The sequence below is a fragment of the Typopeltis vanoorti genome, chromosome 4, assembly GCF_054136105.1.
Source record: "Typopeltis vanoorti isolate ZY-2024b chromosome 4, IOZ_Tvanoo_1.0, whole genome shotgun sequence".
In the NCBI taxonomy this organism is placed as follows: Eukaryota; Metazoa; Arthropoda; class Arachnida; order Uropygi; family Thelyphonidae; genus Typopeltis; species Typopeltis vanoorti.
This window is the reverse complement of record NC_143552.1, coordinates 95,320,342-95,348,007: the sequence shown is the minus strand read 5'-3', so window position 1 is coordinate 95,348,007 and position 27,666 is coordinate 95,320,342. Positions and strand designations below refer to the sequence as shown.

Below are 27,666 nucleotides of genomic sequence, written 5' to 3'. Positions count from 1 at the left end.
TTCCAAGTAAAGCAGTTTGTATTAACTGAGAAGCGTCTTAGTCAATAGAAACTTAGAACATCTTACAAAATTCTCACGAGGGAAATAGTAATCAGTACAATTCCTCGCTACTTTACGGAATGGAGCGTCTTTTAAGTGCATTTGAAATTTCATTTAGACACAAAACCGGAGCCAGCTCAGGTAACAATGAAGGATTAGAGTAAGAAGATCTGCTGGCGATCTTTTAAATAAATAAATAGAATCGAATTTTAGGCCTGCATTTTTCACTTCCGTTTTAGCGAAATTAGTAATCTGTACTAAAATCTGTTCGGCAAGTAATGCATATTTAATGATAAAGACGAGAGTAATCTTGCATGGACGCTGCTGTTGTTTTTATTCGGGCAAAGCGTGGAGATTCTTTACATCATTAGGCTTAACAAACTTCATACGATAATTATGTATTCATGTATTTGCTCGTATGGAGACTTGAACGCCATAACACGATATTCTTACACTTTATTCAATCTATGATGTCATAAGTACCGTAAGATGGTGTCCTTGAGACATTTTTAGATTTTTTTTTTTTTTAAATTAGGTAGATTGCAAAAATTGAAACAATTACCTATTCGATCGGAAGACGACCCCGTCTCCTTAACTATGTTCGACTATTATTAAACAAAAACAAACTAGATGAGAGAAAAGATGGTCTGCGTGTTTATCCCATATTAAAATCAACAGATGGATGAAGATTCTTAGATACGATCACGTGCTTACTCCCCATCCTCGTTTATTTAGTTTGTTTATCGATATACGGGCACGTGAATATAATAATACAAAATGAAAGATTCGTACCTTTCTATCTGGTCGTATATTCCGAACGGGTCTTGCAGGTCGCATAAAAAAGATCGGAAGGCACAGAGATGTTTACTAGGTATGTACACTTTTGGCACAATATGCGACTTCTTAGCTGTAGCGTCTACAGAAATCCCAATATCGTTCATTTCTGCTTGATATCAGTAACGCATACTAACCGTGAGAAAGCCTGCGCGGGAGTATTTGAGGAGCTGGCAACACCTGCGTAGGTACGACATCTGGTCTGGTAATCAAAAACTGAACACCGTTGGCTGTAGTGAAAGCGGGTGTCACACACACACACACACAACTGTACATTCAACAGAAAGAATTTTTTTTTCTTTTTTCGATGTGTAAGCGCTACTGAATTTTACATAACGCGATAAGAATAGGAAAAGATTCTCTTAACATTCAAAGCTCTGATTAGATTCGAGTAATTAACTGCACAGCTGAATACATTCGATTTTTTTCGTTCTCTCTATTCATTTCCAATGTTTGTTTGTTTCGATAGGCTGATGTTTCTCTCTCTCTCTCTCTCTCTCTCTCTCTCCCCGAATACATCACACGTAACTAGAAGATTAAGATAATCTTAAGAATTAACTGCGACTATAGAATAAACGATGGAATATATTCTTCTTCTATTACTGAGTTTTAATGAAATATTAAAAGAGAACTAATTTAAAGTAGCTTTATGATTGCAAATCAACTCTCTCTCTTAGATTTGTTGCTTAATATTGTCGGCCTTTAGATATCAGTATGCTATGTCTGTCCATGTGTATGTTTTTCAATACAGCTTTCATCGAAATCGTCTAAAAATGAGCGGCATCCTTGTTAAGATTGAAGCTTTCTATAATTTGAAGTTAGATTTCCCAAAGAATCATTCTTTTGAGTGTGCTACAGAAGCGTCGGTCTGGAGGAAAATCAATTGACTAGTGAACATTATTCTAACTTTCTGTTGTTGTTTCAATGTTTGTCTAAATCATTCGTGGCTTAGTCGGTAAGATGTATACCTTTTGGTTGAAAAGATCCGCCTTCAGATCCTCAGGAATTTAAGAATCCAGAGCAACTTTCTAAGATATTTGTAATCGAGGTTAAGTTAGGAATGTTTATACTTTGATTTGGAAGTGTTGTAGCTAGAATTAAGACAATAAAGTCAACTCTTTTTTTTTTTTTTTTGCTACTGCGTGAAACACCTAAATTTCATCGAGTCCATCCGTACGCATATGGCACTGTAAGGTTGCTAAGTGTGATGATTTCTGGGATGCTTGCTCTTCTTTTCCGTGCTCTGATTATGGTTTCGATTTTGCCAATCCAAGCACTTGCTCCACTCAAATAACTTAAAAATTCCTTATTGGAATGAGACCCTTCATTTCCATCTCACTGCAAACTCCCAACTTCTATCCAAGCCCTGGTTCCCTAGCAATCCACTTTTGTATTCCGTGATAAAAGTACAGCATATATTCAATGGCCCAAGTTAAAAACTCCAGATTTTCACTCAGCCTACACTAGAGCCACAAACAAGTGTCAAAAATCATTCGAAAAATCCAGAACAGACTTGCTCAATGTCCAAATGCAATGAGCCCACATTCTGCTCTTCTAGCAATCGAGCATGCTGATCCCTTGCTAAGGTTATCGGGTGTACCTTCTTTTACCTCATCTCCCTCTCTCTCGCATCTTGATGGTGCTATGGTGACATCACCCAAAGATAAGGCAGATCTCTTGCTATTAATATTTTCCATCAACTCTTGCTTAGATGGCCACAGCAAACACCTCCCGGAATACCACGAACTTCACACAGAATTTCCCCTTTAATGTTTTACGATGGACATTACAAAAATTCTTATTAGTCTTGATACGAATACGTCTCTTTGTTCAGATGGTATCATAACAGTTGTACTCAAAAATTTGTGCTGGAATTAACATTGATCCTGTACTTTCTCTGTAAGTTGTTCCACAAATCTGGGATTTACTAACAGCATTGAAGTAAGTGTTCATCCGCCCTGTTCCAAAATAGGAAAACAAAAGTCATCCATCAAATTATTGTCCGATTCACTTATTTCAGTGCTCTCAAAACTGATGAGGAAGGTTATCAACGAGCATCTTCTTCACCACCTGGAAATACTTCATTTAATTAGTGATTGCTAATATGAAGTCTGCTACTTTTGTTCTAAGCAGACCTCTTCGTTAACCTTACCAAGTTATAATCTTTTGATCTCTCCCCTCCTTTGCCAAAATCGCTGATTTTGGTCGATCATTGCATGGCATGGTGGATTTCCTCTAAAAAAGTTGTAACCTTATAGCATATTTAGTACCGTGTGTAAGCTAAGAGTTAATATTCAAGGATAAGTAAATGGTTGGTGCTTTCATTTTTTTTTTGCTGAGAAAAGTACTAAACAAGATACTTATTCAAATATCTTCAAACCTGTAATAAGCATAATTGTAGTTTTACACTGCGCAAAATTATCTACCAACGCAGATTTGAGCCTTCAGGAGGTGCAAAATCTCCTGACTGTTGGATCATTGATGGTCTTCGGTGAAATATCTCCACATGGACAGAAAAGTCCGTGAGGAACTCAAGATCTTGGTCCGAAATCTGTCGATACATTTCGGTCATGATATAAAATTGAGAACATTTGCAACCAAATTATAGGACATTGTGTGAAATGATACAAAATGCAACAATGTCCTATGAGATTATATTTGACTGCGGTGTGCTTTAAAGTCCTTGGTGTTTTGACATCCTTAGTTGAGGGAACATAAGTGATTCCATAGAGTGCCTGTGCAGCTCTATGGAAATGACTTTTGCTTCTGTAGTACTTAGTCATCAATAGAAAGAACTTTCTAACTTCTAGTTCTAGTCAACGACCAGGGAAACGTTTTCCAGGTCTTTTTTTTTTTCTCTTCTGGTTCCTAAATTACTCGATCTTTAGCAAGAACAACTGGGTCCTTTTTCCGCAACTGAGGAAAATCAACAACAGAATTCATACCATTTCAGACAATAAATAATATAGTGTTAGGGCTAGGGAACGCTTGATGGCAGCAGTTGTCTGTCATAGTCTCTTTCCCAGAAGTATCTTGAACATTGATAGTCTTTCACCAGCTATCAGTAACGGCTAATGATGAAGATTAATAGGACATCAATCTTCAAAAGAAGTTAATGAGGATTAAAATGGCCTCACCATTCCCTTTGGGAAATAAAAGAATATTTCATTATATATTCGTTCGTTAGCGAATATATAATGAAATATTCTATATTACATTTATAGTTATTAGATTTATTATAGTTACTATATTATAATTATTAGTTAATGTTTATTAAATCAATAAAAAACAAAACACTATACCTCTCTCTCTCTCTCTCTCTCTCTCTCTCTGCGTGCATGAGATTTTTATTTAATAAGGTCAAAGCACAAAGTTATGGTAACTTGTTTTGGTAAAATACTTATAAGCTCTGTATTACTTAACCTTGGTATTTCTAAGCCTGGCTCCCATTGATGAGACCTCAATAAAGGTCGAAACGGTCTGGGTAGTGGCCCCTTGCCTTTAATGCATGGCATCATACATCTCCTCAAGGAGATGGGCTTTGCATTAAGAGTAAATATTAAGAATAGTGATCAGAGCTTATTCCAACTTTTTACCACGAGTTTCCCAGACTTGCACTACCTTGTGGGTCAGCTAGATTTGCAACACTTGCAGCATAATCTCCCTTAAGACTAATACATTTATTTCAGCGATACTCCAGCTCCATTATCCCGTCTCCGTACTGGTTCTCTGTAAGATCTGCAAAATACCCCTCTACAGTTGGAATCACCTCTTGATTCGAAGAAAAACGTTGATCCGCTAGGAAGAGTTTTAGTTTTGGGAAGAGATAGAAGTCAGAAGGAGCCAAATCTGGGGAATAGGTGGATGGTCCAAGAATTCATAGTGTAGATCCCTTAATTTTCCCATTGCCAAAACATTTTTGTGGGCAGGTGCATTGTCCTGATGAAAGTTGATTTTTTTTCTTCTGCAAACCTGGTCTTTTCTCACGAATGTTTTAGTCTAGTCTGGTTAAAAGATCGAAATAACATTTCCCGGTTATTGTTTTACACTTTTCATAATAAGCAAAATGCCTGTAGCATCCCAAAACACTGATGCCATGACTTTTCCTGTTGACGGAATCGACTTTGTCTCCTTTAGCGCTGAACAGCCGGCTTCTGTCCACTGTTTTGACTGCTGTTTGAATTCTGGTGTGTAATGGTGAATCCAAGTCTCATCCATAGTAATAAAAAGACGCACAAAATCAGTTTTATCTTGTTAAAATGCTCCAAGCACAATTCAGAGATTTTCATGCCCGTGCGTTTTTGATCAGCTGTGAGCAAGCGCGTCACCCATCTTGCGCAAGTTTCCGGGTTTCGGCGCCCATCTTTGCATGTTTTCGGCACCCATCTTTTCATGAAGACTTCTTTGCAAGTCTTCATGCAAGACTTGCAAAGAAGAGTGACCATAAACGTTTGTGAACTTCGAATGAATTTCTTTTGTCGTTAAACCTTCTTTTACAAAGAATTTCATAACCGCACGATACTCAATTTTATACATTTCAAGCGATACAGACAATACTTTGGCTCCAGACAGCGGTATAAAACAAACCACTTGATAGAATGACTTCGATTTCACATGGATGGTTATGACAGATGTACCAACTTGGAAAAAAAAAATCTTGTCGATAGTGTTGCTATCTATGGTCGAAGCCGAGAACTTTTCAGACCACGCTGACGTGGCGTCGCTGCCTATTTCGGTTGGATGTGCTGTCGTGTTTCTTATGTAACTCGCGCGACAAAATTCACGTCAATTTGACTCTATGATTGAATTTTTATCGATGTCTTTAAGAGTGCATAGTGCATCAGCCATCATCGTAATTGGTCCAATGCAATTAATTGTAGGATAACTGTGAATACTTTAATTTGTCAATTAATTGTAACCAAATCTGCGAACAGTGGGGAACAATGTATTTGCATTAAGATATATTAGAAAACAATAATGAAGGAGAATGCTGTAAGTAGTATGGGTGACGCTTTGAACAAGATCAAGAACAAGATGAGATAAGGAATAGTGACGTCATTGGTTGATAAGGAGATGATGTCATTGTGGACATGACGTCATGAGATTGGAATGTTTGGAATTTCCCTGGGGGGCATATGTGTCAGTGACATGAGTTCTTGTGTTTTGTTCACGTATGGAATTATGGGTGATGATAGAGATAAGGATTCGTGTTGTGATTGGTGGTGCACTTCTGACAAGATCAAGATCAAGATAAGATAAGGAATCGTGACGTGGGAGTATTGCAGGGAAGACCACTGTCACCCTCTTGTCTACCCTTTCACTTCCACCACCTAATGCTATTTTTTTCCTCCAAAGTTATCAGTAACAGTTGGAGGTGACATCACTAAAATATATCTGCAAAAGATGAGCTCGCTCATCTCCACTAGGCTGAGCAGATATTTTCTGGAGGAGAGGGGAAGTGGGGGAGTATTGCATGGAAGACCTCTGTCACCCTCTTGATGACCTTTTCACTTCCACCACCTAATGCTATTTTTTTTTCAGATCCCAACAATTTCGGACATATGGGTGAGAAAAATAGTAACATGGTCTAACATCAAAAACACTTTTTGAGGATAAAATACTTAACATAATAAGGACAAATAATATAGAATACCCTTCGAGCCACAGAGATAAGATCTGCCTTATGATGTTTCAAAGTAAGATAATCTCACATCAACATCTATCGATTATTATTTTAGAAGACATGTATATTGTGATGTATTTAACTTTTCCCTTCGGAAAAGTTATGCAGGAAGTGGTCTTATATCCTCGGCTACTTGCAAAGAATAGTTGACTATGAAATGGACCTTGGTGAGTGTTATATTCTGAAATGCCAAGATGGGGAACTAATACTTGATGATACAGGAGCTGATGGAAGTAAAGTTTTTTCTATTAGTTGTGAAGAAGCTGAGAGATTTTCACCAAAAATGTACGACATTGATAATCATTTACTATTTTTGGAAACTGAATTACTATCTATTCGTATCAAGGGGAAAGTTATCGCTAATCATTTAAATTCATCAATGGTAAAATTAGACTTTCAAGATTTTATCCAATTCGATAAAAATTCTTTTTTTTTGGACATTTATGAACATTTTACAAAAATATTTACTGACAAAAAAATACACAGAATGTTTTGGGAGGCATGGTGTCATTTCCAGACTGACACAGTATCAAATGTATGGAAGTGTGGTTACCATGGTATCTGATTTAAAAACTCTTTTGCGTGACCAGCTATTTTGATGTAATGTAACCAAGAAACAGTGAGTAACAAAAATTTTATTCATTGAACTCTTTGGAAAATGTTAAGAGTCTAAACTAAACATTGTCAAATATTTTTAGGTAATTACATGTTTCGAATTTTTCTCAGTGAATATACTTGTAAATAGTATTTCAGCAAAATAAAATATGCATTTGTAAACTTAAATGAACAAAGATATGTACTTTTGTTGTTGTGTTTTTCCACAGTAATTTTTTACTCAGTTATTCTGATTAGAACTTGATATTTAAATCCACAACTTTATATCTTAATGTAATTATGTTTAATTATTTAAAAAATAAATCACAACTATGAAATTAATGCCAGGAACAGGGGGGAAAGTGTTGAAAACTGATATCCATGTAATTGATTATTTTAGAAATTGTCTAATGCTACCAATTGACATTGTTTGAGTTATCTGAAAACAATTCGTTCACATAATCAAAAATCCGAACTGTTAGAATTTGGTTGTTTTACAGAGAGATAGCAGATAATTAACCCAAAACGTGACTTTAACTCTAAAATTTTGGTATAGAAAAAATGTTTGTGCTCTCCAGATAACACATATACAAATTTTACCTTTCCCCACACAAAGTAAGATAAAAACACACCAACAGTATATCCAGCACCATGTGAAAACATGTCATTAGTCATCTGCGCAAAAGGTTCATTTTTGAAGGAACGGTCAGGGTAGGGCTCGGTAAGTGTAAACAGTACTATAAGAAAATACCATAGAGTTGAGTGAGTTTGGATTTAAGGTAATCCTTCACCACTGCAGCTGCTGTTTTGTGTTTGGTAATGTAAAAATAATGGTGAGCCACAAAATTCTCTGAAAGTTTCTTTGTGAAAAGATCTAATTGTTTAGAATTTTGTAACAGAAAGTTAACATAATCAGTGAAATAATAATAATAATAAATAAATAACTATTTATTTGTGGTGCCATATGAAGTAATCTAAGAAGAACAAGAATGAAGGAAAACGATTATGAAAAATCGACAGTGGGTGAAAAATACGAATTTTCAGTTATCACTATGATAATTGATTGCCAATTTCTTTTGAATAAGACTTCAAATTTATTTCCTAAAGAAATGTGTATATCTGATGGAATTATTGTAAGATATGCATTGACAAAATCGCCTTGTATTTGGAATGAATTACCTGAAAGAGTTAAAAAACAGAATTCTTGGTTAATAAAATATAACCATCAGCTGAAGTGGGAAATTGGTTCACTGTCTCTGGACAAACTAAGAAATTAGACGATAGAATCAACATGGAAATATTGATTTTTTTTTCGCCAAAGGAAGAGAAAAATCAAAAACATTAACGAGGTTAATAGGGAGGCCTGCCTGTTCTTGATGTAAATGAAATTGGATGCCAAAAATGTGAAAACATAATGTGTACTTTTAAATGCTTTTGGAAACATAACGAAAGATTCTGTGCTTTTAATAATGCTCAGAAGTATATGTATTGGTTTCAAAAAAATAAATATGCAATCCTTAATTTTACTACAGTAATAAATTTCCAACGATCACCAAATGAAAAAGTAACTTTCAGATGAGTCACATTGTCAAAAACCACATGATGGCAATTCCACAAGCATGGGAAGAACCTTTGATGTATTTTTCAATTTATTTATTTTCTGTATGTTAGATTCAGTAAATACAATTTGTAAATAATGTTTCATTCAAATAAAATGTGTAAATTTAAATGAACAAATTGGATGTCGTTGATGTGTTATACAAACTTAAGTAAGACCATAACATTTTTTTTCCTTGTGAAATTTCATGCCACAAACTAACCAGACACTTTTTTTTTTGACTCAGTGAATTAAAAGTCTTATTTGTTCATGCAAACCCACCCTGAAATATTTCATGAAACTGTCTACTCTTGGAAGCAAAAGGAATAATTGGATATTAAATTAATAGCCAGAATTTTAGTGGAGAAGATTTCGCCTGAAAAGTCACAAATACTCTTAGAGTTTGGTTATTTTACAGAGCCATTAGATATTTTAAACCAGTTACTAAAACTCTTAAAAAGATTGCTGTAGAAAAACGCTGTGGAGAGTTCAAAACCTTGTTTGTCTCATATCCGTTACTTAAAATTACTAATGGTAAAGAAAAAAATAAAAATAAATAAATTCCAGTTACAGAAATAGGTTAAGAGCACAAGGAATCAATGGTAAAATTAATAGTCATATTGTTTTTTTTAAAAAAAATAAATGTAAGCATTAATTTACTACAAAAATAATTTCCCACGGGAACCAAGAGTTCGAACCAAAACACACGATTTCTCACCTACCTACAACAACTTGGCGACCGAATAAGAGAGATATCTTTAAGAAAAGACTTAATGAGAAATCTACAGTGTTGGAAAATAAATTCACATACATTTTATATATTTATTAATTTTGCTGAGTTATTCTATTAGAATATGAATTTTAAAAGTAAAATACAGAAAATAACCAATGAATTTGAAAAAAAAAAAATTTCACTTGTCAGAATTCTGTACTCTAACAGCAATCGGAATTCGAAACCGGAAATAACACTTACTCTAAACTAAACGGCACCCAGACTTTCCAAACCAAAATCATAGCATGAGCAACTGTCGGAAAGAATTAATACAGAGAACTAATCGGATAATAATTTAAATTAAGTAGTCAACTAGCCTTTCTGGTTATTTACAGAAATATCTTTCAACTCCTATGTTTTGTGTGTTTTGTGGTGTGAATATATGTTAGCCACAGTAAGCTATAATGAAAAAATGAACTGCATTATCAGACATGTGTTTCTGTTCTGTGAATATATGCTAAAAATCAACAATTTGGAATAATCAGAAAACCTAGATGGTACCAAGATATTCCCATTCTGGAAAGAAATGTAAGATAATTTTTTTTTTAACTTGAACATAACAATTGATAATTGTAATTTCAATAATCACTGCTCGTATGTTTTGGTAAGCGTAATTCTAACACTGAATTTTTTTTTTTCATAAGAATAATCATAGGGTATATATTAGAGTATCAACATGGGTACATTAGCAAGTTTTCATGTCTAATATGTGTGTGTGTGGGGGGACACCAACATATGATTAAATTATTCAGAAAAACGTAATCACTGCCGCCATCACGGCCCTACTCTAAGAATTCCCACCTTTTAACAAGAAAGAAATACACCAAAATGTATTGGAAAATTAGTACAGCCATCTATAGAAGAAAAAAACTGCATGTTTGAGTGACATCAACATATAATGAAATTCAAACATTTACGTCACGATTCCTTATCTTATCTTGATCCTGATCTTGTCAGAAGCGTTCCACCAATCACGACACGATTCCTTATCCACTAATGTATCTCCCTTTTCCATTCAAAACAATAATTTACAACTAACAAATGATGTCACTTACTTACAAATAACAAATGACGTCACTTATCTCCATTTGATAACTACAAACATTCACGTCACGATTCTTTATCTTATCTTGATCTTGATCTTGTCAGAAGTGCACCACCAATCACGACACGAATCCTTATCTCTAATATATCTTCCTTTCCATTCAAAACAATAACGTCACTTATTTACAACTAACAAATGACGTCACTTATCTACATCTCATAACAACACACACCCACGTCACGATTCCTTATCTTATCTTGATCTTGATCTTGTCAGAAGTGCACCACAAATCACAACACGAATCCTTACCTCTATCATCACCCATAATTCCATACGCGAACAAAACACAAGAACTGACGTCACTGACACATATTCCCCCCAGGGAAATTCCAAACATTCCAATCTCATGACGTCACGTCCACAATGACGTGATCTTCTTATCAACCAATGACGTCACGATTCCTTATCTTGATCTTGTTCAAAGCGTCACCCATACTACTGCTGTATTTGGTTGGTATATTCGAATTACTGAAATGTGTAAATATGTGAACCATCATTTATAAGCCATGTGAGAATGAATAATGAAAGGAAAGAATAAATGTGAGTAGAAATACTTTCACTAATGGTAAACGAATTATTAATACTTAATATTTGTGATATGTGTGTCCTATAAGGTGCTGGGGAGAGTGAATAGCATGTGATCCTATTAAGTCTAGACATGAAAAAGAGAATTTATGATGGCATAATTAAAAAAAAATCTTATTAGGAGAGGTAAAGAGACTTGCTTGCAAAGTAAAAATAACTAACCAATAATAAACAGCCACTATAGGGAGAGGCTAATCCTAATAATGTTGATCAGGTGATTCATTTAGGCGTGGCAGGAACACATGTGGTTCGATGGTGGGGCAGCAAATCATCTCGTGAAATTTATTATAGTGCATGTTATGCGTGTTTATTTGGTTTATGTATATTTCGCTTCGTTTTCTAAGAATTTTCTTTTGTTTACTGAGACTCAGTATGCATTTGATGCAATAATAGGATACATAATATTCGATGATTACCGGAATTATCCACACTTTCAGGAATCCTACATTCATTACTTTTTTGTTTTTTTTTTTTTTTAGTGTCAGCGGCTCTTCTCTCTTATCAGTAATAAATACCTCACGTACTAATATTTTGTTGAAGATCAACAACTTCTTATAATACACAGAAGTATTCATTTTTATTCAGAAATAGATAAATTTTTACTATGTCTGTTGTTTCCGAAGACTAGAATAAAAATGTCCTTATACAGGTTAAAAAATTTTTGTTCATCACTGTTGATCACTGGAACAAATGGAAAAAAAAATGGCGTATTATTTAATGTCGGATAATTTTCAGTTCTCGTGTTTACGTTATTAGTTTGTGCAGAAGTTCAATTATATTGATGGTATATGTGTGATCAGACATTCCTAGGTTAAATGAAGTCATTAATGTGGTACTGTAATGCTCAACTCTATGCTGGTATACAAGGTGAGTACCTACAACAAATAGGCTTAATGTTAAGCACTAAACTCTAACATAATGGGAATCCGCTGCAAAGTTTGCGAGATGACATGTATTGATGTTACACCTATTATGAAGCGTGCAGATAAGTGCAAAAGTAGTTATCATTTTTATTGTGCTGGTCTTAGCGAAAGCCAATTTAAAAAGCTCTCCAAAGACAGGAAACAAAATTGGAAATGCGCTTCTTGCAAATTTGGCAAACAACAAAGACCGGCAACTTCTTCCAGGGGTGATGACTCGTGCATTCCATAGATTAGTAACGCAGACAATACATGTATAACGGATTTAATGGGATTAATAAAAGAATTAAAAAAACATCAACGACTTAAGAAGTTCGACTGAATATACCTCGAACAAAATGGATGATTTTTTTTGTTATCATTGCTGGCCTAATACAAGAGGTTAAGGAACTTAAAACAAAGAACTATGTACTAGAAAATGCAAATATGGATCTGCGTAGAGAGCTGAAAATAATTCATGAAACTGTGGATGACTTGAATCAACAGGCAATTAGCTCAAACCTAGAAATTATTGGTGTTCCTCATGAGTCACGTGAAAATGCGCATGAAATAGCGAAGAAAATTGCAAGTAAAATCAAAATCAGCTATAATGAAGATGATATTGAGGCTACACATCTTGTTCCTAGTGGGAAGAAAAACAGACCAATGCCTATCGTTATTAAATTTAAAAGTAAAATGATCAGAGACAAATGTTTGGACGGAAACAAAAGTATCAAATGTAGACTAAGTACAACTGATATATGTAACAGTTTTAAGGATAGTAAAATATATTTAAACGAACACTTGACTGAAAACCTAAAACACCTACTATTTATTGCCAAGAAATGTAAAGAAGAAGTCAACTATAAATATCTCTGGGTCAAACAGGACAAACTTTTCATGAAAAGAGACGACACATCTAAAATATGGCGAATCAGATGCGAAGAAGATTTATCTAAACTCCGAGAAAACAACGAGAGCAATAACTAATGACGAACAGCAATGACAGATGAGAATAATAACTGTGATGTCCCTTTTCATAAATGTGTAATTTGTCATGATTCAGTAGAATTAAGAAACTTTTTATCCTCAGACACTGTAAGTACCTTGAAAATTTTATTTTGCATATAAATATAAGACGTATTCGAGATAAATTAGAGCACATTGAATTACTACTAGACAATTTAAATTATCGGCTACATGTTCTGATATTAACAGAAATATGGGTTAAAGAGGAATAAATTGATTTATACCAATTACGCGGATTTAAAAATTATTATCAATGTAGAAATTGTAACAAATCTGGAGCTGTAGTTATCTTTATTCGAAATTCCATATCTGTGAATTACATTACTAATATAAAAATGAAAACAGCTGAAAATGTCAATTTATATTTAGAACATCATAATGTACGTGTACATAATGGCTGTATATAGGTCGCATTGTTACACAGAGTTACACCAACGTTATACAAGAACTCGAGTGTAGTCTAGATGAGATCAGAAGTGAAAATTGTTCTCATAATTGGGGATACGAATATTGACTTGCTGAGGAATAGCGGTTCCTCTCAAGATTATCTAAATCTACTTGCCATGCATGGATTCGAACAATATATTATTGTCCCCACGAGAGAATTCAATGGCGGTAGAACATGTCTAGATCATGTATTCGGGAGAACGTTAAGTGGAAACAAAATCCAAGCAGCAGTTCTGCGCCACCCTCTCGCGGATCACTTTCCAATCGGTATTAAAGTGCATTTGCAAGTACAGCACAAAGATAGTACAACCGAAAACATCCCCTACACAAAAATTGACTCCAGAGTAACTTAAGCACTGTCTCCTGGGAAGATGTAATGATGGAAACAAATATTGATACCTCGTAAATTTATTGCAATATTAAACAATAAAATACAAGGCTCAATTAAAGTTAAAATGATAAACAAAATGAAAGAAACAAAGGCCTGGATTACACAGGAAATCAGACACTACATAAAAATGAGAGATAAAGTGTATAAAAAGTTTAAAAAATACCCGCACAATCAATATTATGAACACAGTTTCAAGTACTATAGGAATCTGATACATCATAAATTAAAAGAAAGTAAAAACGAATACTATAGAAATGAATTCCTAAAATGCCAAGGAAACTCCAGAAAACAATGGAAGTTTGTGAATAAATTAATCAGTAAAGATACACACAAACAAAACTTCCCCATACTTAAGGACATCGATAGGAATAGAGAAAATGGAGACAGAGGGTTAACTGAAGAATTCAATAACCATTTTGCCACAGTCAATGAAAGCATTTTGAAAAATGCTTAACCCACCCCTCAGAATTGCACTCTCAAGAGACTTGATATCTCCATATATCTTTTCCCTGCTTGTGAAAACGAAATCAAAAATGTTATAGCTAGCCTTAAAACAACCAAAACTTCAGGATACAATGGTATTAACACAAACATTGTGAAAGCATGCCAAATGTACATTATGGAACTAACTCCTAATGTACATTTTTAACTTATCACTGATGACAGGCATGTTTCCATCAGATTTTAAGAAAGCCGTAGTTGTATCTATTTACAAAAAGCGAAACAAAAATAACTTAAATTATTAAGTTTTTCAAAAATTACAAAAGAACAATTTTTCAAAAATTGAAAAATTACAGACCGATCTCCCTTCTACCGATCTTTTCGAAAATATTAGAGAAATTGGTAAAAATTAGACTTGAAATTTTTAGACAAAAACAACTTCTTTTCAAAGAATCGATTTGGGATCAGGCAAAAGTTTAGCACAGAACATGCTTTACTGAACTTCATAAACACAGTTTATACATCTCTTGACGAACATAAACTAGAATTAGCAGTATTTCTAGATATACACAAAGCTTTTGACTCTGTATCACATGAAATTTTAATAAAAAAAAATTAGAAGTCATAGGAATACGAGGTACTGCCCTAACTGGTTCAAAAATTACTTCAATGCCAGATCACAAATTGTAAAAATAAACAACATCTATAGCAGCTCCAAAACAGTAGACTGCGGTGTACCACAAGGATCTGTCTTGGGGCCAATTTTATTTAATATTTTTGTCAATGACTTCTGCAATCTTAAACTAAACAGTAAAATAAATACTTTTGCAGATGATACAGTACTAATTTTCTCTACAGACACAGCCGAACAAATGCAAATCATCGTGAATGCTGATCTTTTAAAAGTAACAAATTGGTTCCTGTCAAACAAACTCAGTGTGAATGCCTCAAAAACCAAATATGTAAATTTTAACTTGCGAAATACAACAGGCAAATTGAACGTCACTGCCCAATTAATTTTGCATGATTGGAATTGTAGGACAAATCCAAATTTCAACTGCGAGGAAATAGGAAAAGTCAGTGTAAGAACTTATTTGGCTTTAAAAATTGATTGCAATTTAAGCTGGGAACCGCATATAACCGATGTCGTAAATAAAGTAAGGATTATGTTAAACAGACTTTACTACCTAAACAGATTCTTAAATTTAAATATGCTAAAAATAATATATTCTGCCTGGATTCAAAGCACACTACAATATGGTATATTAAGTTGGAGAGGAATCTATCGCACTACGCTGAAACCTTTAGTCTCGACTCAGAATAAAGTAATTAAAATCTTAAGTAGAACCAAATATAAGGATACTGCAATGTGTAATAAATACACCATACTAAACATGCTACCCCTTAGATATTTATACGTCTATAGGGTACTATTATTCATAAAAAAAAAAGACAACGAATACGTAAATATCAAACAAGATACTTTCCTTAGTAGATATAATGGCCAAAAATATTAAGTTCCAAAAGCAAATAAAGAAGCAATACGCAAACAGTATACTTATTTAGCGCCAAAAGTATTCAACACACTACCTTTAACAATAAGAAATGAAACTAACCCAAACAAATACAAAACTCTAATTAAAGAGTATTTATTTTCCCACAGAAATGAAGCTCTGTTCAAAATAATTGTATAAATTATTGGTTTTTAGTATATTTGTATTCAAAGATCCAGTCTCATCTGTAAGACGTAAAATTTAAATGCTATTTAATTGCTTTGTTCTATTTTGTTCCTAATTAATTGTTATGCAACTTTCGCTGTATGATGAAATTTTATTTTATCTGTGATTTTATTATGTAATTATATTATAATAATATGTAATATGTATATTATATGAATGTACATATATGTATATAATGAAAATGCATTACATAAATATTTGTAAATTTATGCATATCGCAACCTGGATGAGCTGTTGCTCTTAGGTTACATATATGATTGTTCGACATATTGTACTATTATAGGAAGCTCACAATGCTGCATGCATGCTTCAGGCACAATAACCAATTAGAGCTTCTAGGTGCTATTGTTTCAGCGCATATATATATATATATATATATTTAAACTTTAGTCTGAAACAATAGACGGAGGTGATGTAATGTTTCCATGGCAACTCTATTTTGTATTTAGTTGATGCACATAACACTTTCCATCTTTTCTGCGTTTGGATACAAACCGCGAATTCGTATTAGATAATAAGAAAATGAACAGCATCACGTACGTCTGTAGTTGGAAAATTGCTTGGAAAAGGAAAATTGCTGAACTATAAATAATTAAAACATAATTACTAATTAAAGACATTAATTACGTGGCACCAAGGAGGGTTGCTACACGAAGACTAATCGTATTCAAAATCGAAAATCTCAGATGTTCCACATGTAAATTCTGTAGGAAACCATTCTCTTTACGAAAGTCAATGAAACTGTCTTGAAAAAACAACAACAACAACCTGAAATTAACTTAAACAATTCGAAAGTTTTTCTATGTCTGATCATTCTCCTATTAGGTTTTAACAACAATCTGAAATAGTTTTAGGTCCCTCCATCAATGACTCTTTCTGTTCTTAGCAGGAAGAGAGAAGAAAACACACACATCCTTTATTGATTCCAAGAAAATATTTCTGCCATCATTACATGTTGAACTGAATCTCATGAAAATCTATTAAAGCACTGGCCAATAAAAGGACTCATTTCCAGTAACTAATGATAAACAATTCCAAAGGAGTCACTCTAAAACAGGACTGCAAACCTGGCAATCGTACACGGTTATTGATAAAGGGATTTAAATAAAACTGAAAATTATAAAACGTAGTTGATTCCCTTATAACAAAGTGCTACAAAGTGGCAACCAAGAATGTCACTGAAGATATGACAAATAAGGTGAATAGATTCCCCTACATTAACAGGATATAGCGGCAATGAAGCAACGATACCAGGGAAGCTGGACTGATGGGAGACGACCGTTGGTTCCTTCAAAGTAAAACAAAATACTTATAGCACTTATGCAACTGGGTGTATTTTAAGAACGTATTTTTATTTTCTAATTTATTATAAATATCGTAGAATATGCAAGTACTGTACTTGATGTTTAGCTCTTTGTGTCCATTTTATCCATTTTTCTTTTCAGTGGCAATTTTTTTTTTCTCTCTATCATTGAACCAGGCTTATCCAAGTTAATGTTTTGGAATACGTCCAACGAAGAACTGCTGATGAAAAAACGAGTTCCGTTTATATTTTTTACTACCAAAAATACTTAGAATCCACCTGTTTTCATTCCACTTACGAATTCTTTCTGGATCAGGGTTATTTGAAGAATAATCGCATTTGAGCAAAAGACTTTAATAGAAGGTTCATAAAAATGCCCTGAGCGGTTTCAGAAATTAAAATAATAATAATAAAAAACACAGTAGCAACGACTAGCAAAAGATGAGTTTGAATTTTAGCAGTGTTTCAGAAAGATTGAAACACTGCTGAGTTTTCCTTTGGATATTATGCAGCCTTTGTAATACTCGTGATCAAACTGAATCCGTACGTGAATGTAAAACTTGTCCGTTCCAAATGTGTTTCAATAAAAGGAGTAAAAATAGAAAGCAGATAGAAAAATCACCGTGAAAATGGTTCACTGTGTTCTCAATGGAGAAAGAACCGAGGGATAATTTCAGTAATTTGAGAGGAAAACGTAAAGAAAATAAAAGATAGTCATAAAATTCCACTGCTGTCTAAAATGATACAAAGTTCTTCAGGCAGTCATTTTCAGTTCTATTTGACTGTTTTATAGAATTACATACACACGTGTGGTTCGTTTTTTATTTCTATTTGTCTATTTCATTTCTATGCCGATTTTTTTCATATATCTTCTAACGACTCAGATCATTTTCTAGCACCATCTATATTGTATTGGTAGCATCGCTGTGATGCCCCTATCGACCATAATATCACGAACAAAAAAGAACACACGCACACACACACACACACACACACTATTGCGCGATTTAAGAAAAAAAATCTTCTTATTATTTCCCTCTAAACGTATTAATAGGAAATCACATTTGCTGTTATCCCTAGAAAAAAAAACAAGAACGTTTGTCGCAGATAAATGCTATTTAGTAACGTCAGAATCACACGAATTCTATAGGTTGGTTTGTCTGTTTTCTTAAACTAGAAACTACCGTTTTCCTGCTTTCTAGAATACTCTCTGGTCCAGTCTATAATTCTTATCAAATTTTCGGTATTACTTCATCGTATTGCTTCTTGTGTTATTCAGTCCAATATGTTTCTATAAAGTGAAGGGCGGATATTACAGTCATTCAAATTACAATAATTCATTTAATTGTTGAGAACCTCCTTAAAGTTGAATTCAACAAGTTGTGCAATTTATCAGCGCTTTATCCTTTATAAGCAACAGGGTTTTATTGGGGAACAGACTTGGATGAAAGTTTTACTGGATTCTTATCGAAATTTAAGAAATAAATATGATTTTAGGGGACATTAGATATCTATTGACAAAAGAGGTGTGTTATACAATAATTCACAATTTATTTTTCTGTTGTGTTGTATCTGACTAAGCGTGACGTATAGAAGAGCCAAAATGATTCTCTCTTTCGTCCTGTTATCGTGCGGTATCTCAAGAGTTGCTTCATTACTATCAAATTTTTTAGTGGACAGAGAAAGGAGAGAATATAGCAGCTAAACATCTCTTCTAACTCTTTAGGTTCATTGCGAATCACTGATTAATGCCTAATTTACCTCAGAAATGGATTCTTTGGATCCATCGTTTCCTGAGTCAGATTAATTGAACATAAAAAAAACCAACTTAGATCGAAATGCAGACATCACGTGGAACATTCTTTAGCATTAATCGTCAATAATAACGATTGGTAGTTTTATTATAATAGGAGATTTACTACTGACTCTCCCCCTTAGCACCTCAGACTGAGTCGAGCAGACACACTGAATTATTCAATAATAGCAATAACTGGATCAAATACCAAAAAATCCTGACCACTGGTCGAAATCGCTTCTTTTCTTGAACAGCTAGTTTTCTATTTTTGGAATGAAATACTCCAATTCGAATTACTGAAATCATTTAATCTAAGAAAGAACTCAGAATTACGATCAGTAATTCTAGATCGTTGGATTGTAAATTGTTCACTTTTTTTTTCTTCACCTTTATTCTTTATTGAAAAAACTATAGTTTTCCAAATCAAGGCAGATCAAAGAAGCCAGAAAATATAGCACATTATAGTTACACTTACTTCTGCATTTAACTTGCTAATAGTGCACTTATTTCCAAAACTTTAAAATACTTCTCTCTCTCTCTCTCTTCCTCGGATAACAAAAAAGATCGTCCGTCTTTGCTGGTATCCTGCCAATTGTGTGTCTTTGGAATTCACTCCATTTTTGTTCGGCCCTTAACCCCCTCTTGTTCTACTGGCATTTCCTCCTGCAGTCTGAAATTTTCCAGTCGAGCGTAGGTCTACTTAAATGAAGACCACTTTTTTCGATTGAACTGCTATTCTACTGAGACAATAGCGGAAGACACACAGCCTCCTTCACTCTAAATTCCGTCACTCTGGATCCAAATGGATTTAAGTAACTATTTCAAACTACCTTTGAACATGCGTCATTGGAAGGCTTTGGAGGAAATCCAAGTCAGTGTTTGACATCGGCATAAGAGAATGCGCTGAAGAAAGTATAGAATAAGCTCATATTTTATGTTTCTTTCCTCTTCGCAACTTGTTCGTTAGATTTTTTCTCTGACTAACAAGAGAGAATTTAGCTTTTTTCTTCAAATTTCCGTCTAATGCAGATCTTTTCCATGTATTGGCATTGTTTCTTCTTTTACCTCATTTTTATTGAACACAATAACCTCTCATTGATGGAGTATTACTCATGGCTATTATGCAGATGGTAGTCTACAGTCTACTTTATTTTGTTATTCTCTAACAACATTCGCAGTGCTCAGTCTGAGATTTAAGAACATCCATCAAACAAACATTGTATTTAAGTAGTTGTTTGAAAGTCTATTTAACATTTTCAAAGAGGACTAGATAAGTTCTTCAGTGGAATAAAAATTCAGTGGAATAAAGCGGTCCTGTTTGTTTTCATAAGGAAATCCTTATTAAACTATTCATCTCCATGACGATCTACAGACGGTCGACAAAAAAAAGCAGGTGTGAGTGTCCCTGAGTTATTAACCACCCTACTTAGCCGCCATAAATACATCTCATGTTTAGCTGTCTCAGTCTTCAAGAAGCTCGACTTCCTTCTGAGAACTATTACATGCTCAGTACTAATTCTAAATTCAATTTATATTATTTATATTTAAATTTTATCTTCGTATTTAAGTTAATAATTCAAAAAAGGTCGTAATATTAAATGATCTCATCTACATATAAGCAACCAACTATATTTCACATCTACGTAGTTTTTCATTACTCCACGTCTCATTTCATCATTGCGTTGAGTGTGAAGAACTATTTTTGATCTTCACATTTATAAGGATTCTGAATTCTACACACACACACACACTTATATTACGCTTCTATTTACCAGTGTTTGTTGATTCTAGTGGTTTTATTTTAAATATTTCTCTTTATTTATCTGCCTCCTGTAAAGAATGCTCAACTTCTTGTGAAATGAAAATTAAAATTCAAAATTTTCTTGAACACAGGATTGGGAATGAATTCATAAATATGCTACGTTACGCTTTCACAGTTGGCTTACTTATTTTCCAATATTCATTCCAACAAATTACACAAAGCATGAATACGATAACAACCAAGAAACAGCGTAGAGAGAAAGAAAGATAGAGGGAGTAATAATAAAATTTAAAAAACAAAATCAAGTAAAAGAACAAATAAATAATTTTAACTATTTAAATGATACCGTAATAGTTAAATATCGAATCTCAGTAGGATAGGCAATGAGATTACTAAATTAGAACCCGCATACGGGAAAAGTAATAAATCAATCATTATTCCAGAATCAAAGATTCAGGAAGAAATCTGTTAGCCTTTAATGTGAAATGGCTCCTAAAAATTTATAAAACACGCTGGACAGAATTCAAAACGAACAGATTAGATGGATTTGATAGATTACATACAATTATGGATAATATCAAACAACAACTGTTGAGTTGTTACAGTCACATTGTGAAAGCATCTAGAGAGAGACTAGAGCATCAAAACCTAGACGGGCAGATGAAAAGATCTCGATCCAAAGACACCGTTAATATGATTGCAGACATTACAAACAAATAAACTTCGTGAGCCAGAAGATTACGAGAGATCTTTTACAAGACAGAAACGAATAAGGAATCTTCAAGAGGCTCAAGATGTTTTAGGACAAAAGAGATAACGTGAAGAATAAAAGAATAATATAACTAGATTTTGAGAGAAAAAAATTATCGTTTTAATTTTAACAAAACACGAAAAGGACTGTTCTCGAAATAATTGTTTTTTTCTCTCCTCTTTTTTCTACACAACACAGGTTACAGAAATGTTATTGACTCAAATTATTAAGAAAAAAAATGAAGAAGAAATTGACGTGTACAATAATTAAGAAAGTTAATCATAAATCGAACAAATAAAAACGAATCTTTATGAACGTTACGTGTGCGAAGCGAAAGGTAAAATCACATCAAAAACAAAAAGCCATAAAAATAAGTAGTCATTGCTTAAAGTACAGAAAGGAGACTAAAACATCACAGATAATCCCGAGGATTACTAATGAAAACTTCGTGTTTCAAGTGATAATCCTTAAGATTATCTGTGATAAGGCGAATAATCTTCAGAATTATCGATGGAGCAGGAAAATTCTTGTACAAAACAAAATCGCCCTAAGAACTAACGCATTTTCATCTTCTTTCCATAATAAACAAGAATAAAAACGATCAACTCGACTAAAGAAAATTAGATTATCTGAACTGCAGAAACAACCGCTAGAGGGCATCAGCACAAAGCTCAAAGCCTAAACAAGTTAGGGTATAAACCCAGTAGAATTGGCTTCGCTAGAAGGACCAGAAAAAACTAATAATACAAAACCAACAAGATCGATTTTTTTCTTTATACAAAGCACCTTTAATTACAAGTGAGTTATTAATTTTGACAATGAATTCCCTTATAAGCTATGGACAACATTTAAACTGACAACAGAAATGGATTCCTTCAGCCATCTGACGGATCTCTTTAACGATGCACATCAGCGAAACAAAGGATAAAGCCTTCGTCAGCATGCCTAAATAGTGAGCCTTCAAAAAAGATTAAAAAAAAGCACTTTCAATGTAAAAAACATAAAAATTTAAAAAGTGAAAGAACGAATGAGATCAATGAATGAATAAATAAAAAAGAGTGAGATAATTTATGTATGAGAGTATGAATAAAAATAAAAAGAATGTGAGAGAATGAATGAGCAGTATAGCTTAGTGGTTATACGCAAGGTATCTTATGTGAATTTCGTGGTTCGCCTATCGGTGTAACACAGTGATGATTAGCTACAATATGGTTCACTTGCTTTTCGTGTTGTGTTCAGACCGAGGATGTAGCGTTGGTGTTTCCTCCAGATGATCCGGTTTTCGTTTCACAAACATAAAACAACCACCCTTGAACACATTTAGCGGTAGTTATGTGTGCATCCTGGCTCAAATATGAATTCAGATAATTCGTGTAGTTCATAATAATAATAATAATATACTTTGAAAGTTTACTGTTTGACTCCCAGGTAGAATTCCTTAATATTTATAATGGCTTTTAATCTTCAATTTTTTTTTATTTTATTTTAAATAATTTATAAACACAACCAAATTTAACGCAAGAGCAAATTGTTAACTTATACCAGCGGCAGTATAATAGGAGCACTCGTACTACACATACACACAGGGGTCACTGTAGAAACTTTTATTTAATACCTTGTTGGACTTCATTTAGCCCGAATTGCAGAACATATACGGTTTGACATCGATTCCGCAAGATGTTGGAGGATCTACGTGAGTGATCTGAAAAGTTCTCAGCATAACAATGAAAAAACGAATTTATAATTTGAAAATAATTCTTATTTTTCGACATAATCTCCCTTAAGACTAATACATTTATTCCAGAGATGCTCCAGCGGCATTATCCCGTCCCTGTAGTGGTTCTCAGTAAGATCTGCAAAATATCCCTGTACAGCTGCAATCACCTCTTGATTCGAAGAAAAATGCTGACCAGCGAAGAAGAGTTTTAGTTTTGGGAAGAGATAGAAGTCAGAGGGAGCCAAATCTGGGGAATAGGATGGATGTTCCAACAATTCACAGTGCAGATCCCTTAATTTTCCCATTGCCAAAACACCTTTGTGGGCAGGTGCATTGTCCTGATGAAGGATGATTTTTTTCTTCTGTAAACCGGGTCTTTTCTCACGAATTTTTTCGTCCAGTCTGGTTAAAAGATCGGAATAATATTCCCGGTTATTGTTTTATCCTTTTCAAGATAATTAGTAAACAAAATGCTTTTTCGTATCCTAAAACACCGATGCCATGACCTTGTCTTATTTCGCTTTGAACAACCGGCTTCTGTCCACTATTTTCACTGCTGTTTGGATTCTGATGTGTACTGGTGAATCCAGGTCTCATCCATAGTAATAAATCGACGCACAAAATCAGTTTTATTCTTGTTAAAAGTACAAGCACTGTTCAGAGATTTTCATGCGAGTGCGTTTTTGATCAGTGTGGCACCCATCTTGCGCAAAGCTTTTTCATTTGCAATTCTTCATGCAAAATATACCCTACACGTTTTTTTGAAATGCCTATAGTCTCAGCAATTTCACGCACTTCGATTTGCCGGTCATCCTATACCATATCGTGCGCTTGATCAATGATTTCTGGTGTTGTTACACTTTCTGGACGTCCTTCACGTGGATCATCTTCAAGGCTGGTACGGCCACGTTTAAACTCGGCAGCCCATTTCTTAATTGTCAAAAACGAAGAAGAAGAGTGTCCATCATAAACTTTTATGAATTTCGAATGATTTTTTTTCTTTTGGCGTTAAACCTTCTTTTACAAAGAATTTTATAATCGCACGGTACTGAATTTTATCCATTTCAAGAGATACAGACAACACTTTGGCTTCCGACAGCTGTATAAAACAAACTACTTGATAGAATGGCTTGTAACTTCACTTCGATGTTTATGACAGATGTACCAACTTGGAAAAAAAAATCTTGCTGATAGTGTTGCCATTTATGGTCGAGCCCGAGAACATTTCAGACCACCCACGTACGTCTACAGCATACCAGGAGATGTAGACGTAGATTCAACTCGTTCAGATTTGACGGAAGAGGATTTTGGCTTCGGATCTCTTTTTCTAATATTTATATTAGAAAAAGAGATCCTTTTCTAAGTGGGGTTATCAAAAAGAGATCTTTTTAATAACCCCCCACTGATAATGTCCCATACATTATCGATGGGGTTAAAATCCGGGATTTGTGGTGGTCAGAAAAGATGGTGAAAGTCGTTGTCATGCTCACTGAACCACTACTGAACAAATCTTGCGCGATGGACAGTAGCATTGTCGTCCATGAAACAACCATCACCTGCTGGATAAAAAAGCCAACAGTGCAAAATAGATTTGATCGGCAACAATGTACAGAGATTCCCTGGAGGACACCCGACCTTCCAGCAACATCGGAGGACACCAGTTTGGTGCCAACAGAACATGCTACTCATCATGACTCCACGTCCATAACCTAATTCCTAATGATAAGTATTAATAAAATAAATAAATAAATGCATAAATATTTAACGATTTTTTATCGAAAGGAAGGGCAGTTTTAGTTTCGACTTTTTGCAGATAGGTGGTGAAAGCTTATCTTCGCTCCCTCACTAGCACCGAGGTAGATTACATTTTCATTTGATATTAGAGAGGAGGCGGTTTCTAATCCTAACGAGAAGTACATATACAACCCTATTTGTATGCACTTCTTTGAATTCTACAATCGATTGGATTTAGTTCATTGAGTTGTGGGAATACAAAGCTGTCTTCTGAGAGAAAAAAATCCTAATTAGCTGATCCAAAATTTGGCTAATTCTAGTCGGATGAAAAAATAAGGTCTCGATAATATCCTTGTAATTGGTGACTACAGCCGAACCCGTAATTCTGACATGACTGCCGAGTGGAGAGTACATCCACCTTCCCCCAACAAGTCGTGAGTTCAAATCCCGCTGTAAGCATCGATGCTTGTGATTGTCTCTTAGATGAACTGTGACATCGCTATCCTACTTAGTAGAGACTTGCAATGACTTGACAAAAACTTTCAAGGCACTGTATATTTACAGCCTCTCTTTGTGGAATTAATGTGGAATTCACATTAATGATGATAATGGCGATGACTGGAGGACTGAAGTAAAATGTTAACCATCTGTTGAATTGTGCCTTCTCATTCAAAAGCACCGAAATACAGAAATGTTTCCAACTTTTTCTCTGTATTCCTTATGGTAATTTCATGCTGTTACGTTCAAGCCTAGAAGAGAATTCTGCAGTAAATTATAAGCTCGCGGTACAATACACATCGACATCCCTACATGTTTGATAAATAAAGGAAAATACGTGATAACTACAATGAATTCTTCCTTACTAGATTAAGTTGAAATAATTCCCGTAGGAAATTCCCACGGGACTATTTTTATGTGATTGTTGGCATCTTGTCAAATATGGTTGAACAGTCTCAATCTAAGGACAATCTAAGTGTGGCTTTTAATCGCTATTCTAAGTCTGTATATATATTCTTGGAAGACTCCCTATTACTTACAAACAATTGACTTCGCCACTGTCGAATAAGCTTTGTCCATAAACACAAAAATATGTGAGCATGTTTACGATATCAGTTCGTCACAGGATAAGTAGCTTAATCCTTATTAGATCATGGAAATGAAAATCATTTGAACCGCTGTCTCTAAACAAAAGCTTTATTTGTTTAGTTGTTTGAAATGGCGTTGGTCTGTGAATATTTATAATTACGTAATTTAGGACAGTCTATTATGTCATTTAACTTCGTATGTTCTTTTGGTAGGTTTGAAAAACCCACGTTTGTGAAAGGTATTTGGGATGAAACAAACCCACGTTTTTTTCATCCCAAATACCTTGCCATCTTCGTATGAAACAAGGTCAGGACTTGTTACGAGGACTTGTTACACTTTGCTGGTCTAATTAAAGCATGTTGAATAAGATAATAGACAGCGGAACATATTATTCATTGTTATGACCTTGACTGGATAGAGGAAGGAATATTCCATCGATGAGAAATGATGCAGTGGCTATATGGAAATTATACCGTCAAAGCTGAAGGAAAAAAGACATTTTGGCAACAGCCTGTTGTCAAATAGTTTTTCATCTTTTATTCTTCACTTGAAGCAATTGCTGATTTGCTTGCTGTGCACATCAAAGGGTTAAGTTATTAATGATGACATTTTGAATGATCATCTATATTAATGCATCATATAACATAATTTTAAGAAAGTATAGACTTCTAATTCAATATATGGTGAAAATGGTGATCTTTTTCGACTGAAACATTTCTGGAGTTTTTTAACCTACAAACTCCGCATCAAAGATTGATTTCTTTGATGCACTTAAGAATACACAGTCGCCTGGTTTCGCTTCGAAGTTAAGTTTGCACTCTCATGAAATAGTGAGAAACACCCAATGGATGCCATCCATTTGGAAACAACTTTTGCTTCTCCCAGTGCGCCTGATTAAAGCTTACATTTCCACGGAACTGATCCATTTACAAGTATTTTAATAAAGTCATCTTTGTGAGCGGCACCGAAGGGTAAAAATTCGTCTTGAAGGTGTGTGTATATATATATGTATAAGCGTTCTATTCAGTAGCATAATCGTGCAACTGATAGGTTTGTATACATGCGCTGAATAGTGAGCGCTTCGTAGTCACTTCCTCCACCTACAAACACTCCACACGTCGCGAATTTGCACTGCAAAGTTCGATGCTATCAGTACATTAACGCCAAAGGCGAACAAGAGCAGTAAACCTGCATCTGACATGGGTTGGGAAGAGGAGGAAGGGGGGAGGAAGCACAGAGAGAGAGAGAGAGAGATTCCAAGCAGAGAGAGAGAGAGAGAGAGAGAGAGAGATTCCAAGCAGAGAGAGAGAGAGAGAGAGAGAGATTCCAAGCATCGCTATCGTGGTTCTTGGTGTTTTCAGGT

The 27,666-nt window shown here is 34.4% G+C and overlaps 2 protein-coding genes across 2 annotated transcripts in view; one reads left to right on the top strand and one right to left on the bottom strand.

Moving 5' to 3' along the window:
- LOC150107508 (heparan sulfate glucosamine 3-O-sulfotransferase 1-like) overlaps window positions 1-3,445 on the bottom strand; it is a 46,620-nt gene extending 43,175 nt beyond the window's left edge. Inside the window, exon 1 of the mRNA XM_090392116.1 lies at window positions 3,304-3,445. Within this exon, the coding sequence (XP_090248242.1) occupies window positions 3,304-3,445 (142 nt within the window). The remainder of the gene's footprint in view (window positions 1-3,303) is intronic.
- A 9,110-nt stretch (window positions 3,446-12,555) lies between these two features.
- On the top strand, window positions 12,556-13,098 carry LOC150107507 (uncharacterized). Its single transcript, XM_090392115.1, has one exon. The coding sequence runs from the start codon at window positions 12,556-12,558 to the stop codon at window positions 13,096-13,098; it is 543 nt and encodes a 180-aa protein (XP_090248241.1).
- The last annotated feature ends 14,568 nt before the right edge of the window (window positions 13,099-27,666 follow it).